At 40.7% G+C, this 20,857-nt stretch overlaps 1 protein-coding gene across 2 annotated transcripts in view; it reads right to left on the minus strand.

Moving 5' to 3' along the window:
• Nucleotides 1-666: 666 nt before the first annotated feature.
• The window catches only part of HTR1E (5-hydroxytryptamine receptor 1E), a 92,881-nt gene continuing 72,690 nt past the window's right edge, over nucleotides 667-20,857 (minus strand). Inside the window, exons 1-2 of one of the 2 annotated variants that reach the window (XM_027551450.1) lie at nucleotides 15,534-16,208; nucleotides 667-2,310 (exon numbers count right to left, since the gene is read on the minus strand). In XM_027551450.1, coding sequence (XP_027407251.1) covers nucleotides 1,009-2,106 — 1,098 coding nt within the window. In that variant the 5' untranslated portion in view covers nucleotides 2,107-2,310; nucleotides 15,534-16,208 and the 3' untranslated portion in view covers nucleotides 667-1,008. Of the gene's footprint in view, nucleotides 2,311-15,533; nucleotides 16,209-20,857 lie in introns of those variants that run through there. The other variant, XM_027551449.1, reaches the window with a different exon arrangement.

Raw genomic sequence — 20,857 nt, forward strand, 5'->3', positions numbered from 1 at the left:
ACTCACTTCCTGCTGGGTGGTTTCTGCTATAAACATAGATGTTTCAGTGTTTAATTTTTTTTCCATATGCACAACTGATAATTTAATGAGTAACTTTCTCCAACAAAGTTCTTCAGGTAATGTATTCCCTCATCTGATCAATACATCCCTTAATGGGTACAGTAGCTTAATGTTGCTTTAAAAGTTCTCCAGTTTGGCATGTGCTCCCACTTTAATCCTGCTAGAATGGGAGAGTGTATCCGAAGTTTTGCTGTGATGCTTCTGAGAACTAGAGGAGGCCCGATGTGTCAACAACAAAGCGACCAGTTTTGATAATTGTTTCATAATATTATTTGCTTATGTTTCACATTCATAGTCAAAGGCCTAGGAAAGTATTAGCACATTCATTCTAGGTTCTTTTTAGAGAATGAAGATGCTTATTTAATCGTGAACTAAGAGCACTAAGAGGCAGCTATACTGCCAGAAAGGTGCAGGCCATGTAGTCATAAGGAATGACTTCAGGTCAGATCTGCAAGCAGTAGATGACACCGCACAACTTAAAAAAAAATCCTTTATGTTATCATGCAATACCCAATGGAATTTTTAAGCGTTTGGATCCATAACCTCAGAATTAATGCCACACACCAAGGCAGGTCATCGTGTATTTGATACATAAGTAATAAAGAATTCTGCAAATGAAGATTTATTTTGGCATTCTTTAATTGCTGGGTTAACTGAAATGGCTAAAGAAATTAAAAGTATGTACTATTTCAGCCTATTATTACTGCTATGAAATTTCTGTTTTTGTTTGATAGTGTTTATTTGAAATTATGTACCACAAATAAGACCAGAGGTAGAAAACAGCACATGAAATAACAAAACAGGAAAAGAAAAAAAAAAGACAAAACAAGACCACACGTACTCACAAACTCTCCTGAACCAACTATGTTCAAGAATTTATAAGCTATATCCCTTACCCCTGTGCACTCACGAGGCTGCTAAAAGTCAAGCCTTCTGAGTTTTTACAATCTAAGTATGTTCTCGGCACCGAATAAGCTTTTTAAAAGCCAGTTTAAAGTCTTCATTGAAACTTGTGTAGAGCAGAGGGTTGATCAGAGAATTCACATAACCAAGCCAGGTCAAAAAATCAGCCACTTCGGAGGACACAGCATAGGTGCTCAGACCTACGATCAACTCTTTGATGAAGAATGGCAGCCAGGATAAGATGAACGCACCCAAAATCAGACCCAGGATTCGTGCTGCCTTGCGCTCCCTGGTGCTGGAGATTTGTTGGCGTTCTCCTGGGTAATCTAGGTCATTGTCAAAGGGAGGAATCCTAATGGAGGTGTGGATCTTCTCAAACTCTGTGGTAGGGTCTGAGGTGGAGAAGTCAGACACACAGAACGTCTGTGTCAGTTTGCAACTGGCGAACGAATTTTGGCTATCTGTGCTTCTGTTGCTTAAATGCCGGCTTGAACCTCTTTTCTGGTAAAGGCTCTTGGCTGCATGGTAAATCCGGTAATAGAGAATCAGTATCAAAGTCAAGGGAATGTAGAATGCCCCAAGTGTGGAGTAGATGGTGTAGATGACGTGGTCGTGCCGGATGGTGCACTGACTGGGGGGCGGGCTGAGTCTGCGGTGGCTCCTCCAGAACAGAGGGGGCATGGAGATGAAGATGGAGATGGTCCAGACCGTGAGGATCATCAGCCCGGCCCTCTTGGCAGTCCTCTTCCTGGCGTACTCGATAGCATTGGTGATGGCCCAGTACCTGTCCAGGGCGATCACACAGAGATGAAGGATGGAGCAGGTGCAGCAGGTCATATCCACACTCAGCCACACCTCGCAGATGAAGTACCCCAGCTTCCAGCTGTCCATGACAATGTACATGATGCTCAAGGGCATGACAAGCACAGCCACCAGGAGATCCGTCACGGCTAGAGAACAGATCAGGTAGTTGGCAGGCTGGTGGAGCTTCTTGGTGGTGCAGATGGCCATGATCACGGCGGAGTTTAGCAGCATGGTCAGGGTGGTGATGATCACCAGAGTCATAGAAATGAGCATCTTCTCCGTAATGGTCTTGGGTCTCACAGCCACACTGGCTTCCGGGGTACAGTTAGTGATGTTCATTTTCCCCTGTTCTAATCTATGCTGTGGAGAAGCTGGTGGTTATTTGTTTCAGCTGAAAACTACGCAGACTTGAATGTCTTTCATTGGTAAAGACTCTGTAATTTCCTCAGCTGTGTCGTCTCTTGGGTTCCATTTTGTGTGGGTAAATAGAAAAACCACAGTACTGTATGCTATAGTCTGAATGAAAAAGCCATGTTCTTTCACCTGGAAGACAAATGACAGTATTTCAGTATTCATAAAATCTTTACATGTTTTTGATATATATTTTTTCTTCTCTGAATGTAAACTCCCTCTTTTTAAAAAATGGAAGTATAGTTAATATATAATATGTTATAAATGTACAATATGGTGATTCACAATTTTTAAAGGTTATACTCTATGTACAGTTATTAAAAAGTATTAGCTGTAGTCCCTGTGCTGTACAATATATCCATGCAGCATTTTAAAAATTTTATTTATTTATTTATTTATTTATTTTTGGCTGTCCTGGGTCTTCATTGCTGCATAGACTTTTTCCCTAGTTTTGGCAACCAGGGGCTACTTTCTAGTTGTAGGGCATGGGCTTTGCATTGCTGTGGCTTCTTGTGTTGCAGAGCACGGGGTCTAGGTGTGCAGGCATCTGTAGTTGTGGCTCCTGGGCTCTAGAGCACGGGCTCAGTAGTTGTGGTCATGGGCTTAGTTGCTCTGTGGCATGCAGGATCTTCCTGGACCAGGGATTGAACCAATGTCTCCTGCACTGGTAGGTGGATTCTTTACTGCTGAGCCACCGGGAAGCCCCCTGTAGCTTTTTTTCAAAAAGGATTAAAAAAAAAATGGACCATTTAAAAACTATTGAATTTGTTACAACATTGCTTCTGTTGTATGTTTTGGTTTTTTGGCCACAAATCATGTGGGATCTTACCTCCTTGACCAGGGATTAAACCCTCATCCCCTACATTGGAAGGCGAAGTCTTACCCTGGTCTGCCAGGGAAGTCCCTATCCTTGTAGCTTATCTTATATAATAGTAGTTTGTTTGGTATCTCTTAATCCTCTATATTGCCCCTCCTTTCTTCCTTCTCCCCACTGGTAACCACTAGTTCTCTATATCTGTGAGTCAGTTTCTTTTCTGTTATGTTCACCAATAAACTTCATCCCTATATTATTATTCAAATGCTACTTTTTTAAGTTCCCAAACTCTTTTTGAGGGCGACATTACAGAATTTTAAGTCTATCTTGCCACCCAGATGACTTTCTCATTTATCTTTATACATGTTTTCACACTTGGAACCATATAGTCACATAATACCATGCTTTAAAAATTCTGGGACCATTACCTTTAAAGAAAAAATATACTGTTTATAATAAGCATCTTTCAAACCAGATTTTAAGGTTTCACAGCAAATATTCAACTCCAGAGATATTTTAGTATCACAATGGGATTGTGCAATTTTGTCTAATTATTTCTGACATCTTACATATCCCACTGTGCGTTTCTTTGGAGAAAAGAGAGAAAAAACCATATAACATTCCTTTGATGTTTATGGCTAATTATTCTCAGAGTAATACAGTAAATCAGCTGTGAAACAGCATTATCACCAAGCCCAGAGATGTCTATATTTAAAAAGATGTGTTTACTTTTGGTTAACATTTGTGTTCCCTATTTATCTCTTTGTCTCTCTATCTGTCATCTGTCTACTGGATAGCTGTCATTAAGCTGGGCAGTAAATAAGATAGAGACATTTATTGAATACATAGCTGTGAAGTTAAATATAAATTTGTACTCATGACAACAAGTCAATCAAAATCTGCATAGGAATATTCACAACTGATGACTACTGGTTAGAACAAAAATCAAATCCTCTGATGTGACTCTATGACATTAGGTCCAAGAAAAACCAGTGTTTCAGCAGTTTTAAGAAGGGTTGAAGATTGATGTGGATTAGACCCAACAGACATAATGATTTTAGCAGAGGACGAGGGCAAGAGCCGGTAAAGAGTGATGGTGAAGGTCTTTGGATGAAGTGGGAGTTGAAAGGCAAAGAACAGGAATCTAAATCTCCGGCTTGGATAAGATTTAGCTCTAAATTTACCTTCTCCTGCATATAGCACAAAAACCAAGAAGAGAGGAAATGAGCATCATTTATATTTTAGATACAGAAAATAAAAGGAAATGATAATTTCACTAACAATCAAATGGGGCAATTATTCCTAAGATAGTCTGTATCTTCCTTTGGCATGTGGGATCTTAGTTTCCCTGACCAGGGATCAAACCCACGTCCCCTGCAGTGGGAGTGTGGGGTCTTAACCTCTGGACCACCAGGGAAGTCCATGGATGTGCTCACTTTTAAATGTCTTGTGTTTCTCTAGTTCTTCCAGGGCACTTGTGCCATCAACAACTCCCTGGTTTTTGTAAATCAAATGTTTTCTTACCCACGGGTACCTTACCCTCTTTGTATAATGTTTAAATATGAATTTATATTTGAGACCAGGCTATAATACTGAAAGAGTATGGGCTCTGGAACTAGACAGACCTGGGTTCAGATCCCAGAGGAACCATCTACTAGCTGCTTAGGGAAACCTCTCTACATTTCTCCCAGTGTCCCATGTGTTAATCTCTACATTTTGACCCCTTCCTCTTAAATAAAATGAAATAAAATTGTTTTTTTTTCTTCAAATATTTATCCTTAGATATGTGTTTCTTGGGTTCTTGAGGTTTGTGAGATAGACCAAGAAAAAGGCTTTTCCATTCCAATTATAAGATTGGGAGCATGAACAAGCAATAGAAAACTTTAGAAATTTCAATCTGATTACAGAGGCAATTAGGAAATGCATTAATTTTGCAAGTGTGCAATAAAAAAGTCAAAACTAATTCAGCTTCATCAAACTTTTAAGAGATGCTCTATTTATCTGAGTTTCCATAAGTCCCAACTGTCATTTCTCTGGCAACACCATTTGTTCCTTATTTTGTAACTATTTATTTTTCAACCCCCTCTCCCCCCAGCAAACTATACATTTCTGGAGGGTAAGATCTATACCTCATTTCTTTTTAATTTTAAATTAAATTTAATTTCTAGTTAAGTGAGTAAAAACATAGTTTTCAGGGACTGCATTGTTAGCTCTTTTTAAAAAAAAATCGATTTAATTTTTAACTGAAGGATAATTGCTTTACAAAATTTTGTTGTTTTCTGTCAAACCTCAACATGAACCAGCCATATATATATACATATATATATATATATACTTCTATATATATATATCTCCCCTCTCTTTTGAACCTCCCTCCCATCTCACTCCCCATCCCAGTCTCTAGATTGATACAGAGCCCTGTTTGAGTTTCCTGAGCCATACAGCATTCCCATTGGCTATTTTACATATGGTAATTAAGTTTCCATGTTATTCTTTCCAAACATCTCACCCTCTCCTCCCCTCTCCCCATGAACATAAGCCTATTCTCTATGTCTGTTTCTCCATTGCTGCCCTGCAAATAAATTCTTCATTAGAGCACAAGAAAAGCTCCCAAGGTGGAGGAGAACAAGGAGAGAGAATTCTATGCCACGACCATGTAAAGAAAATGTATTAAGTAAGAGAGTGTGACCTAAATACTGGCTGGGCAATCTGGGTGACATCCATGGCCTTGACAAGAGGCGTTCAGGTGCAGAGATGGAGATGAAAGGCAGAATGCAGCAGTTTCAAGAGGAAATGGGAGGAGAGGAAATTGAGACATCCAATAAAAGCAATGTTTTCCAGAGTTTTACTGAAAAGGGGAGCAGAAAATTAAGGTGGTGACTGTGGAGGGAAATGTGGAGTCAGGGTTGCTCTCTCTTTAAGATGAGAGGTGTTTTTTTTAAACTGGGCTGTTTATAGTTTCCTTTACTGCTACACTCAATAACTTTTATACTGGGACAGGGAGTGTTTGTGGACTGAGTGGAATGTAAAAGAGGAAGCAGGAAAGCAGTCATGGAGGAGGTCGAGAGTCAGGGGGCCTGGGGACACGGGTAAGTAGCAATTTAAGAGATTACATTGGGGGTGGTGAAGAGGCTAGAGCCTTACTCAGGAAATGATCCAGCCTCAATTGTCTTGGCTTCCTTTACCTTCTTAAGAAAAATAGCACCTGTTTTAGAATCACTACCAACTCCATCCTGGAGAAGGAAATGGCAACCCACTCCAGTATTCTTGCCTGGAAAATCCCATGGACTGCTGGGGACCAGCCCCAGCTGATCCAGGGTATTCGAAGGAGAGACGGCCTAGGCGACTATGTATATGCTAATTAGAGATATAGAGAACAATAGAATGAGGATAGCTCAGTAGGAAAATTCAGTGGAGAAAAGAAGCTGAGTAGCTTGGTTTACGCGGGAGACCAATAAAACTTCAAGACAAGAAGTTTGCACCACTTACGTAGGCCGCAGGCGCCCTCTCGAATAGCGGAAGGTGCCTCACCCTAGACACTTCTCGAGTGGGTCTTAGAAGCCCAGGCATAATTAGTAAGCGTGGTGGGTTCTGCGCTCCAGATGGAGACTCAGCTGGAAGTTAAAGGGAAGAATGACATGGGGAGACCAAGCGTTGGTGAACAAGGCCCGTAGCTTTATTTTTAACAGGGGCTTTTATACCCTAAGTTACACATAGAGGATAATAGGGGATGCAAAGTCAGCAGTCTTTGATTCTTATCAAAAACCAAGGTTTCTTTCCTGCAAATTTATCGTATACAAATGGTTTAGGTGATTTACATCATCTTCTGGCTAGAAGGCCTACTAACATTTTATGACTCTTGACAAGGACTTATCAACAAAGACTTATTTTCTCTAAGAGTAATTATTTTAAGGTTTGGCACCATCTTCCAAAGATAAAATTGCATTCCTATAGGGCGGATGTGTAATGGGTTTACAACAAAGGAAAGAATTTATTACCTTAAGGGTCTAAAGTTACTAACACCAAGGCCACTACTTATTTTTTACTATATACCAACTATTAATTAATACACATTCAAGGATACAATTCAGGGGATGTGAAAACTTGGCAACAAGCATTGACTCATCAATGAAATCCTTTACTAGTTTATTCTGACAGTTTTTAACTCTCTGAGAGGCTCTAAGCTATTTGAATATCTTAAGCTTCCCGTGCCTCTGGAGGCTAGGAGACTGTAAACAATCGTATGCATAGCTGCAGGAGTCCGGGTAAACTTGTCAGTCGAGTTAGAGAGCCATCTGAGGGGTTTGGATTTAAACACTCCTAATTGCCCAGGAACTTTATTAATTGGAGCTGTAAGTTAACTCTTTGACAGAGAGAGAGCGAGATGGTGGTAGGGGACAGCCCCCAGTAAAGTCAGAGGTGAGAGCACAAAGCAATAAAGTAGGCAGACTCTGGTTTTTTGGGGGAAAATGCTCGAGAATATCCGGGCGGACTCCTGAGGCTCGATCCCGCCTTTGCGTATGCCGAGCCTCCTTCCTCATGACCTTTGTCACGAGCAGAATGCCTCACCGGCTCCCGGCATCGGACAGAGCAGCCTGGTGGGCTATCGTCTATGGGGTTGCGAAGAGTCGGACACAACTGAGCAACTGAGCACTGAATCCATAGGAGGTAGTACGATTTCTAATTAGAACAGAGCTGGTTAAATAGCGTCTGAAAATCTATTAAGTAGCTTTAGCTTCACACCTAGTAGGGGAGGAGGGGCCATAGTAACCCTTAACCCAAAACACATTTTGCAGAACCAATGCAAATACTGATAGCAACATACCAAACTTGTATTAGTCTTCTGGAATGGAAAATTGACTGCAATAATCATAACTAAAAACAGACATATCAGGAGTTGATGCAGGAACATCTTGTGGGTGGTTTTGTAACTTTGTTTCTGCTCTAATCATGGCATTGAAAATACCAGTGCAGTATAAATCCATATCTATTAATAAATTATTTTTCATTAGAATTACCAATAGAAAAGAATTAGTCTATACCAACTGGCTCAGTGCATGATGCTCCCATTCCCATTTACCAAGATACCTCAGAGCCTCTGGTTTATATTATCCCAGTGATGGTCAGAGCACCAGGCACCAGATGAGGTTATGAGCATACTTAAATATTTTTTAATTTCACCATCTTATCTACTATCCTATTGGTTTTCATAACTATTAATAATTTACCATAAATACAGTAAAGTCACCTACATACAAACCTTCAAGTTGTGAACTTTCAAAGATGAGAACATGTGTTCACATATCCAGTCATGTAAGTTAGTTCACATATCTGTAAGTTACTGTACTGTAAGATTAAAAATGTTTAATGTTTATTAAAAATGTTTAATGTTTTATTTTTTGTGTTGGTTTTTTATGTAATATTTTTGTGACAAGTATTATAAAGCTATTACTTTATATAGTACCATGTAGCCAATTGTGTTAGTTGGGTACCTAGGTTAAGTCTGTTTGACTTATGGACAAATTGGACTTATGAACATACTCTCAGAACAGAACTCATTTCATGTTGGGGACTTACTGTATTCTTTAATCTCTTCTTTGTTTTCATTTTGCCCAAGTTTTTCTGAGCTGTTTTAAAAATGTGTGCCAATTTCTTCTTTTCATTATTGCAGGAGTGGCAGCTTGCCCTCATATTAGTAATTTTATCTCCCTATTTGTTAAATCCACTTCCTCAGTCTTCATAAAGACTGTTCTTTGCCTGTCAAGGGAAAGAAAGGGTGACTAGCAGTGTGTTTCTCAATGTGACTTTTAGTGGGAGCAGAGGTAGATGTAGAACAGATACTAGAGTGTGGGGTTCTTCATTCCCATTTTCTTATTTGTTGACTGATTGAAATTGTGATTGGGACATGAAATGTGGTCATTATGAGGTTACTATATCATAATAACAGGACAATATTATCATTGTAAAAATTCAAACAAAACAGGACATATTTTCAGGAGATGTTTACATACTCTAGACACAAGTCTTCTGTCAGAACAACGTTTTGTGAACATTTTCTTCCACTCTGTGGTTTGCCTTTGTATTTAAAAAAAAGATTTTTTTTTTTTTTTTGGCCACACCACTTGGCATGTGGGATCTTAAGTTCCCTGACCAGGGATCAAACCTGTGTCCCCTGCAGGTTAGGAACCACAGACTCCTAACCACTGGACCACCAGGGAATTCCTTGCCTTTGTCTGAAGGCTTTCGATAAAGCAGAAAGCTTTAATTTTGAGAAAGGGTAAGTGATCCATGTTTTCATTGTGATTAGAGCTTCTAAGAAGATTTTTTTTTTTTTTTATAATCTCAAAGTCACCAGGATACTTTTCTGTATCTTCTTTTAGAAGCTTAATAGTTTTAGGTTTTATGTTCATCTTAGGGGAGGTCACCCAGAGGGCATGACTGCCAGCTGACCCATGAGCTGGAACAGAGCAAAGGGAGGCTCCTCCATCCCTCTCCGGTCTTTAGAACATATGTTCTGCTCACAGTTCCCATGGTGGGAGCCGTTTTCAAGGATGCAGCCTTGAGAAATTAAAGTATTATTGAGATCATCTGGACAGTATATGTGGCTGCATCCAGTTAAGGCCTCTACATAAACTTTAAAGATTCTGGCAGATGGATGCAAAGATGTATTCATCTGGTGGCTGCTTAAGACTAGCCTCAGATACAGGTTCCCTTGCTCAGTTAGCCTCCCACCTACCCATCTGGAGTGGTCTACCTCTTTCTTTGGTCTCTCTTTGCTTTCTACATTTGAGGGCCAATTTCAGATTTCACTCTGGAAATTTCTGAATTTGAAAACCAAAAAAATTAGGAGATTGGAGAAGTGGGTTTTGGGAAAGAGATGTCTGTGGGAGAAGTCCTGAGTTGGCTATTGACCTTTATGTGGGGGAAGGGTGACCTATGTATTAAATGCTCATGGTCCTCTGTGTGTGTCTGTGCACACCCTGGAACCCTGGCTTAGTGAGCTTGTTTGGGGAACTACGTGGTGCACTGCAGCAAAGAAGGGAACTGAAGGGCTGGCAGTGGGCTAGTCTCTAGTGCGGGCAGGTGGGAACTCGAGTTAGAAGTTGTAAGAAGAGCTGAGGTTGGAGAAGGATGTCCGTGGCTCTTCCAGCTTGTGGGCTGACAGACAAGGTGGGAGAGCAGGGTAAGAAGTTAGAGACCTTGGTGCACCAGTTTGCAAAGCTAGAAGGCCACAAGCTGTTGAGGATTAAGGTCTAAGTGGCGGAACAAAGCCTGATTGGGCTGCTAGGACGTGGAATCCCTGGGAAAGAGATTCAAATGAAGAAGAGGATGTTATGGTTGACAATTAAATGGATGAAATGCTCTGTGCTATTTGACCCCAAATGAAAAAAGAAAACAACACCACCAGAGAGTGGGTCAGCCCCCGATTCAGGAAACACAGCGAGAGAATGTACTCCTGCTGAGCTTACTGATAAAGCTGCCAAGTTCCAACAAAAGGCCAGGGACAATATCCCCACCTGGTTGGTATGGCTGTGAGATCCAGGGAGTGATGGTGGTTCTCTGAACAGTCAGGAAGCGGAGAAAATGAGCAACGTGATCACACACCACCCCCCTGCCCCCAGCAGTGCCTGCATAGCACCTAGGGGTTCAGGGTACTTACTCCCTTACAGGTTGGATTATTCTATCCTGCAGGGAGACCTGGCCCATTGAAAGGGTTCTCCTTGGGCATGTGGATCTAGGCAGTAGGTAAGTAAATTATTAGGGAGTTTGGTAAAACAGGCCACCTACATCCCTGTCTTTGAGTCCCGAATGGGTCACATTCACTGCAGGAATGAAAGCCAAGATACCCCAGTCCGCCCCTAGCACCTGATATGAGATACTGATATCCATGCTAAACCTGGTCATAAAATAAGACAATTCATGATGCTGGGCAACTCATTGATTGGAGGAAACTGACAAATTCCAGATACAGGTTTGGGCTGCAAGAAAGCCCCGAGACAGGGCTTCCCTGGTGGCTTCATAGTAAAGAATCTGCCTGCTAATGTAGGAGACATGGATTCCATCCCTGATCTGAGAAGATTCCACCTGCCATGGAACAACTAAACCTGGGCTATAGCTATAGCACACTGTAGCTACTGAGCCTGTGCTCGTGAGCCTGGGAGCAGCCCATGTGTCTCAGCTTCTGAAGCCTGTGTGTCTGAGAGCCCGTGGTTCGCAACAAGAGAAGCCCGCACACTGCAGCTAGTAAGCAGCCCCCACTTCCAGCAACTAGAGAAAAGCCTGACCCAGCAGAGCCAAAAACAAACAAACAAATAAACAAATAAATAAAATTATTTAAAAAATAAAGTCTGGAGACAGAGAAGAAGGTCAGAAAGCCGAAAGGCTATCTTACTTAGCTGGCTGTGAAAGTTACCTAGTAAAAGTAACCTGTAAACATGGTTTTACCTCCTTGCTGCCAGGACCCCATCTAAAAGGATAGACCAGCAACCCAATGCTCCACTGGCTGGCCTATGGAAAGCCTTAAAACCTGAACAGCAGTTCAGACCTGCCCCACCTGCCCCAACCAGCCCTGGTGCCCTGCCAGCTCCAGCAGAGGCCTCAGGGATACAGTCCTATTTGGAATGGTGCCTCACTCCCCAGGTATAGCATGCAGGCAAGATCATATCCAGATCAGGGCCACTGGAGGCTTCCTGTTCTGCTCACTATTCACCGGTCCCCCCAAAATAAACTAAAGGAGACAGTTCTAGTTGATACTGGAGCCAACTGTATTTTAGTATACATGGGCACCCTCAAAAGTTTTCTGGCACCACCTTGGCACCACTGATGGTGGCAGGGGGCAAACAGTTATAGTCAGGAAGTTCCCTTTGATGTTTCAAATTGGGTCTTCTCCCCACATCAATAAAATGGGCCCATTCCATTCCATTCATGACTGAAGCAGCTGAGTATGGAGCAGCACATTGATGATATAATGTTAATAATATATGAGGATTTGCCTTGCTGCAGGACACTCTGTAGACTTCTCTGGAACGTCTGAGAAGAGAATAGATCAATGAACTCACAGAAAATTCAAGACCCAGGCACTGCCATAAAATTTTTGGAAGCCATTTATTTGGGTAAAATGTATATTGTTCCAGAAACTTTGACTGATAATGTACAAACCTAGCCGATCCCTAAGAACATGAGAGGCATTCAAGTCTGCCTGGGGACTTGGGGGTTCTGGAGGACTTTTACTTCCCACCTGGCACAATGTGCCAACCCTTATAGTGCCTGATAAAGAAGGGCATGCATGGGACATGGCTTCTTAAAGTCCAAGCCACCATTGAGAAGGTAAAAATGAAAGTGAAGCTGCTTAAAGGTCTGGGTATGTCTCAAACAGACCTACCACTGGACTTAGACATGCATACACATCTGGAAGGTAGAGGCTCGGCACTGTGGCAAAGACAACAGAAGGAAAAATACCCCTAATATATTTGTCCCAGTTCTAAAAGGGGGAAGAAACCTGACATAGCTCCATAAACCAAGAGCTCCTAGCAATATATTTATTTCTCCAGGTAGAATCTCTTAGCACACATGGTAAGAACTTCTATTCCTATCAAGGGGTGGGTTAGGATACTGTGTTCCTTCTCCCATAATCCTGCACCCCAGTCCGGCAGAAGTGACTCCTGCAAAGAAGGGTGCTGAGAAGAAGGGCTGGTCCACCATCAACGAGGTGGTGACCAGAGAATACACTATCAACATTCACAAGCACATCCATGGAATGGGTTCCAAGAACTGTACCCTTCAGGGCATTCAGAGAAATCCTGAAATTTGCCAAGAGGGAACCCCAGATGTATACACTGACACCAGGATCAGCAAAGCTGTCTGGGCCAAAGGAAAAAGGAATGTCCAATGCTGGATCCACGTGCTTCCCAGGTGGCGCAGTGAAAAAGAATATGCCTGCTAATGCAGGAGATGCAACAGAGGTGGGTTCTATCCCTGGGTTGGGAAGATCCCCTGGAGGAGGGCATGGCAACCCATTCCAGTATTCTTGCCTGGGAAATCCCATGGACAGAGGAGCCTGGAGGGCTACACTCCATGGGGTCACAAAGAGTTGGACAGGATTGAGCAACTGAACACACACACACACACACACACACACACTTCTATCTATGTGCGGTTGTCCAGGAAACATAATAAAGATTAACCAAACAAACTCTAAATGCTGGTGACCTGTGTACCTGTCACCGCTTTCAAGTCTCCAGACAGTTAATGTGAAGGAGAACTAACTGCTGACTGTCAAATAAAGTTATAGAAACACCTTTACATCTTAATTTTTCTTTTCTAATTGCAGCATAGGCTTGTATGTCTTAAAGCAGTTCCCAATTATAGGATTGTTTGGAGAGCATTTCCTAAATACCATGCCTGGGTGCCTTCTTCCCAGTCCTTGGAATTTCTGAATATTTGGACAGGGCCTAGGCAGGTGTTCTAAGGTGGTTTTGAAGTGCAACCTGGCTTGAGAGTGACTATTTTGGTAGTTGGGACATTGAGGGTTTAATGTTAATGCTTTTACATGCATGTTTTGTTAATTCTAAGATAAATATTTTTCCAGAAACTGGAAAAAAGAAAGGGGAATTATTTTTTCCCCTAAAATATGGGATGTTTAGTTATTTCAGCCCTTTTTGTGGGACAGACTTCCTTTGCCCTTTGAAATGCTTTGGTGCCTTTGTCCAAAAACACAGTTGACTCTGTATGTGTCAGTCTGTTTAAGACTCTCTCTTCTGGTCCACTGATCTACATTTGTGCCAATATAACAGTATCTATACTACTTTAGATTTATAGAAATCTTCAGATCAGGTGGTATGAGGCCAACTTTTTTCTTTTTTTCAAGATAGTTTGGACTATTCTAGGTTCTATGATTTTCCACACAAATTTTAGAATCAAATTGTAAATTTCTAAAAAACCCTGCTGGAATTTTAGTTGTGATTGTATAGAAATTATAGACTAATTTAAGGAGAATTTAAATTTATCAACATTGTATGTCCTCCAGTCTGTGAAGAAAATAGCATTCTCCATTTATTTTGATATTTAATTTCTTTCATATTAGTTGTAATTTTCAGTATAGAGGTTTGCACATATTTAACTTGATCTCTATGTATTTTAATATGTTTTTGTAAATAGTATTTGTAATTCAATTTCCATTTTTATTGCTTATATAGAGAAACACAATGAATTTTTGGATGTTAATTTTGAATCTATTATCTTGCTAAATACTCATAAATTTTGCAGCTATTTTATAGATTCTTATGATTTTTTTTCTAAGAAACAATCATGTCATTTGCAGAGACAGTATTCTTTTCCAGTTTTCTTGTTCAATTAAAAAAATCACTATATAATAAGCCTATTTGTATTAGCATTTTTTGCACCCATTTCCCAAGCTCAAAAGTGATGCACACTTAGTGAGTGTATTATAAGTTGTATACTGAACTAGGGAGCCCAAATCTTTTATAATGGGCAGTAAGCATCCTGCCCCCTACTCCGAAAGGAGGCATACTAGACTAAACATGCTTTCCTTTTCCAATCTCTATCATCCAAGGCTATTTTCTATACAACCATTCTTGGGATGATAGTCTGGAACAAAGGCAATCCCAAGACTTTCATCAAAGTGAGAAACCATACACCACCCACAGCAAGTGACCTAGTGGGAGAAAATCAGTCAGTTAAAGATATGGCTAAGTATCAACCTGAGAGTCAAAGCGAGGGATAAATGTGTATGTGTGGCAGAAAAAGTATATGTTCAAAGTTAAAAATAGAAAATTGAGACCAGAAAATGTGAAAGTAAATTTGAAAAGTAATAGTGTCATGTAAATGTCAAGAATTCTTGGCATTTTTATTGGGCATCAATAATACATTTTTAAACATAATTTCCCTCAGACTAGAGGCTACTTCTCTTGGAACTGAAACATAAATATATGCACATAGCCTTCTTTCGGCCACCATAAAATTGTAGCATAAAACTCTAGGGTGTTAGACCTAATAGATGCTCAGAAATAACTAAGGACTAATTACAGAGACAGGGAAGTGGATGTGGAAGTGTTAGTCGCCCAATCATGTCCAACTCTTTGCGACCCCATGGACTGTAGCCTGCCAGGCTCCTCTGTCCATGGGATTTTCCAGATAAGAATACGGGAGTGAGTAGCCATTCCTTTCTTCAGGGGATCTTCCAGACCCAGGGATCAAACCCAGGGTCTCATGCTTTGCAGGCAGATTCTTTACCATCTGAGCCATGAGGGAAGCCCCACAGATGGGGTAGGGAAACTGAGACCCAAAGGCATGGAGCATCTTTTCAGGGCCATACAACCAACCATTGATAGATCTGAGGTGCATTCACAGGACCTAGGCAACATACTATTTCTTGTTTCTCAACCGAAAGAATTGGGTTGGCCAAAAAGCTTGAGTTTTTTTCCATACTATCTTACAGAAAAACTAGAATGAACTTTTGGCCAATCCAATAGGTTGAGCAAAAAAAAAAAACAAAAAAAAAAAACCCAACATGGGTACCTACCAGTGTCCCTCTTATAAACATGCCCTTGGGGGCAGCTGGAGTGGAGCCAAGTGGTCTGAGACAGCAATACTTCTCAAGGTAGAAGCTCAGTAGGAAACCTTAGCTCGGTGGGGCAGCTTAAATGCTCATTTCCTTGAGTCTGGTACAAAGGCAATTGTGCTGCAGAAGATTTAAAATAAAAATATGCACACAGAACAGGAAGGAGCCCAGATCATCTCTGATGAATTGAGTACTTCAGTTGTGTCATTAAGCTGGGTCAAAAAAAGTCATGTCACTTCAAAAAAAGTATGCCAATACAACCTCAAGCACCAGCTAGCTTAAATGACAGGCACTTCATAAAGTTCATTTTTATTCTCAGCTGAAAAGCAAATAACACTTCTACAGGTACCCTTCATATTAAAAGGCTTTATTTGCCTACAATATAAACTGTCTATTAACTAAAACCTTATCTATACTTCATAAGACAGATTGTTTTTCCCTATCATCTTTCAAAGAGATGTATCCAGTCCATAGAGGACAAGGGAAAATAGTCTGATAAAAGAGATGATTCAAGAGCCATTAACTGAAAGAGCTCCTAATGAGAATGACTGAAAGAGCTGGGACAATTTGAGCAGTAAAACAAATAGCGTAGTATTGGATTATAAACAAGAGAAGAAAAACATTCAAGAGTCCATACTGATATAAATAAATAACATATATAAGCATCAATAGCATTTTTTAAAAAATTGGAGTATTTTTATTACATATATATATTTATTTATTTTTATCTAATTAAAAATTGAAGTATAATTGCTTTACAATGTTGTATTAGTTTCTGCTGTATAACAAAGTGAATCTGCTTATATATACATACATCCCTTCCCTCTCATCCCCCTTTCCACCCCTGTAGGTCATCACAGAGCACTGAGCTGAGCTCCCTGTGCTATGCAGCAACTTCCCACTAGCTGTCTATTTCACGAATGCTGCTGCTGCTTCTAAGTTGCTTCAGTCATGTCTGACTCTGTGCGACCCCATAGACGGCGGCCCACCAGGCTCCCCTGTCTCTGGGATTCTCCAGGCAAGAACACTGGAGTGGGTTGCCATTTCCTTCTCCAATGCATGAAAGTGAAAAGTGAAAGTGAAGCTGCTCAGTCCTGTCCAACTCTTAGCGACCCCATGGACTGCAGCCTACCAGGCTCCTCTGTCCATGGGATTTTCCAGGCAAGAGTCTGGAGTGGGGTGCCATTGCCTTCTAGTATATATATGTCAGTGCTACTCTCCCAGTTTGTCCCATCCTCCCCTTCCCACCTTGTGTCCACAGGTCGTTCTCTACATCTGCATCAAAGTAATTCCCCCCAAATGAAAGGCTACTGTCCCCTTAGGAATGACTTATGGGTATATACACATATAAATTGTTGAATAAGTGAATACATAATGGAGAAGAGACAAATCTTCTTTAAAGAAGAATTCCAAATAATATATATACATATTTTCCCCCTCCAGGAAGTGGAGCTTAATTCCCCACCCTTGAGGATAGACTATACTTAATGACTCATTTCTAAAAATAGAGTAGAGAAAGGGAAAAATATTACTTTGCAGAGAATAATCCTGGCAAGCACTACCTTAACCAAGTGATGAAGGTTTATTCCCAGTGTTATTATGTAAATATGATATGCTCTGATATGTTGTCATGAGAAGGGCACTTTCTCATTGTATTCTTTCCCCAAACCCATAACCCCACTTTAATTATGAGAAAAGCATCAGACAACAAGGTTGTGGTGGAAGGGTACTTCCCTGGTGGTCCGGTGGCTGGAACGCCATACTCCCAATGCATGGGGCCCAGGTTCAATCCCTGGTCAGGGAACTACAGCCCACATGCCACAACGAAGATCAAAGATCTCTTATGCTGCCACTAAGACCTGGAACAGCCAAATAAATAAAGAAATAAAAGCAACAAAATTGGGGTTATTCTGCAGTATACCTAGTCAGAACTCCTCAAGAACATCAAGGTCATGAAAAAGAAGAAAATGGTGAGAAAGCGTCACAGGCGAGAGGAGATGGGAAATGTGACAACTAAATACAATATGATGTCCTGGGTTGAAATGGAAAGAGGATATTAATGGAAAAAATGGTCAAATCCAAATAAAATCTGGAGTTGGCAACAGAGACAAGACTGGGGGGGACAACTAAGCCTCATCTCATGTACCAGTGGTTGCATTTTAAGGCTGCATCCTGGCTCAGTGTGATAATGCTGTGAACGGGAAGTGATATTTGCTGTGGGTGTGGGGAGGGGCTAGAGAGCATGTATCCTATATATTTACCTTTTTTTGGTCATATATTTGTTTGTTTACTTTGTACTTGACTAACTTGCCTCAAAAAGGAAATGTTTTGATTTTCCTATAGTTATACTGTCTGACTCCCAAACTGATAGTATTTGTCCATTTTTGCCTCCTTTCTTTATTCCTTCATCAATATTATGGTTATTGAGGGGCCAAGGGAACTTTGTGTGTTTCTTTTTACCCCTGATGAACCCTCTTAGTTGCTAAGCTATTATCTGCCACAGTCCCTTCTAGAACACAGTTAATTAGATTTCACTATTTTCCGGCAGTGTTGAAATTGTTTATAGGGATTAGTAGCACTAATTAGAATTTAAAAGGGCAGGATATCCCTGCAAATATTATAGGATTATATATTTTATTTTTAAACTGTTATAGGTGAGGTACGTCAGAGTTAATAGGAAAAGCAAGTAGCTTCACCTCATATAAACTCCAACTCATAGGTCCTGGCTGTGGGAGTGTTGGGCTGAAGATCCAGAGGTTGTATCTAGACTCAGCAAAAGAAGATTATGACTGATTAGTAATCAGTCACTAGTAACTAGTCCAGATTGGTATCTGAAAAGCTAAGATTTTCCCCCCCTAGAATTAAAAAAATAGTCATTGTCCTTCCAAATGGCAGCAAATATCTTGAGGACTATCATTTTGAGTCAATCTAATTTCGATCCCAGTTCCACCTAGAGAAAAATAATCTCTTCTAACTGCCATGTTCATGAATTCCAGTTTTTATGAGAACAGTGATAGAAATGTGACCCTCTATGCTACTTTTAAAAAATTGTTTACAAGAAATACAGCAAGGTAGTGATCAAACTTTCCCCCCTTCTACAACTGCATAAATAATGAATAATAGCCCTCTAGATGTTAGAAATAATAATCATGACCAGAATTTCTTCTACAGCATGTGAAGAATGTCACCATGAATTTTTAACTAACAGTTTTCCCAATACTTCAGATGCTTAGGATGAATAGAATAGATAATGGTAGTTTTCTGGGATGAAGATTAAGTGACAAAACAGATCTAATATTTACTGCACAAAGAAAGAAGTGATGGCAGAAGGTGAAATGTACAAAGAGAATATTCCAGTAAATATAATTTGTGATACAAGTAAGGAGCATTCCAATCCTAGACACGTAAGAGCACTCACCTTCCCATCTTGATCCAACAATATATGTTTTTTAAATTTCATTTATTACTTAAAAAATTATGTATATATTTATTTTTGGCCATGCTGGGTCTTTTGCTGCTGCTCATCGGCTTTCTCTAGTTGCAGAAAGCAGGGGCTATTCTCTAGTTGCAATACACAGGCTTTCACTGTGGTGGCTTCTTTTGTTGCAGAGCATGGGCTCTAGACCCAAGGACTTCAGTAGTTGTGGTGCACCAGCTTTCTCTCATTGTGGTGAGCAGGGGCTATTCTCTAGGTGTGGTGCACAGGCTTTCATTGTGTTGCAGAGCACAGGCTCTAGGCATGTGGCTTCAGTAGTTGTGGTACATGGGCTTAGTTTCCCCAGGGCACGTAGAATATTCCCGGACTAGGGATTGAACCGGTGTCCCCTGTGTGGGAGGTGGATTCTGAACCACTGGACCACCAGGGAAGTCCTCAATCTGACAATACATGGTTTTCAAAGTCAAGATGATTAAAAAGTCTCCCGGTATATGTATACCATAGATATGTATAGTTATGTCATCTATACCATATACAAGTGGATGCACATATTCAATTGTATTTAATTCTCCCAAGCTGGGCAAACACCTAGAACCGGATGGATACTACTGGAGTTAAAGGCTGACTATGGTTCTTGCCTTCAGGTGCTCACAGTTCACCAGGAAAAATAGACCCGATTTCTCTAAATCATAGCCTGAGTGAGCCTAGACTACGACAACCTTTCCTGCCCTCATGTTAATTGATCATTCCCAGCCATAATGGCGCCCCCTTAAAGCCCATCTCCTGACCAGCACTACTCAAGTTCCTTTGGCCTGAAACACCTTGCCTTGTTCGTCTACTTTCCTCATTTGAACCCTATTCTTTTTCCAAGGACCCAAATCCTATCCCATTTGTGAGGTCTTTTCTAAAGTGAATTACTTAAATATTCAAGACCAAGTTGATATTTTAGAGGGCTTAGGCATTATCAGACCTAGTGAAGGTGATGGGATTCCAGTTGAGCTATTTCAAATCCTAAAAGCTGATGCTATGAAAGTGCTGCACTCAACATGCCAGCAAATTTGTAAAACTCAGCAGTGGCCACAGGACTGGAAAAGGTCAGTTTTCATTCCAATCTCAAAGAAAGGCAATGCCAAAGAATGTTCAAACTACTGCACAATAGCACTCATCTCACACGCTAGTAAAGTAATGCTCAAAATTCTCCAAGCCAGGCTTCAATAGTATGTGAACTGTGAACTTCCAGATGTTCAAGCTGGATTTAGAAAAGGCAGATGAACCAGAGATCAAATTCCCAACATCTGTTGGACCATCAAAAAATCGAGAGTTGCAGAAAAAACATCTACTTCTGCTACATTGACTATGCCAAAGTCTTTGACTGAGAGGATCACAACAAACTGAGGAAAATTCTTCAACAGATGGGACTACCAGACCACCTGACCTGCCTCCTGAGAAATCTGTATGCAGGTCAGGAAGCAACAGTTAGAACTGGACATGGAACAACAGACTGGTTCCAAATTGGGAAAGGAGTGTGTCAAAGCTGCATATTGTCACCCTGCTTATTTAACTTATATGCAGAGTACATTATATGAAATGCCAGGCTGGATGAAGCCCAAGCTGGAATCAAGATTGCTGGGAGAAATATCAATAACCTCAGATATGCAGATGACACTACCCTTATGGCAGAAAGCGAAGAACTTTCTGATGAGCCTCTTGATGAAATTATCTCAAAAGCTTTTTTTTAGAGAAAAAGGAAATGGAGAAGTCTCTTTTCTCATGTTTCTGCAATGAAACCCTAAAAATGTACTTGATTTCCTTTGGGGATATTCTAGAACTGCTCACCCCTATCTCCTAC

The sequence above is a fragment of the Bos indicus x Bos taurus genome, chromosome 9 (assembly GCF_003369695.1).
Source record: "Bos indicus x Bos taurus breed Angus x Brahman F1 hybrid chromosome 9, Bos_hybrid_MaternalHap_v2.0, whole genome shotgun sequence".
Taxonomy (NCBI): domain Eukaryota; kingdom Metazoa; phylum Chordata; class Mammalia; order Artiodactyla; family Bovidae; genus Bos; species Bos indicus x Bos taurus.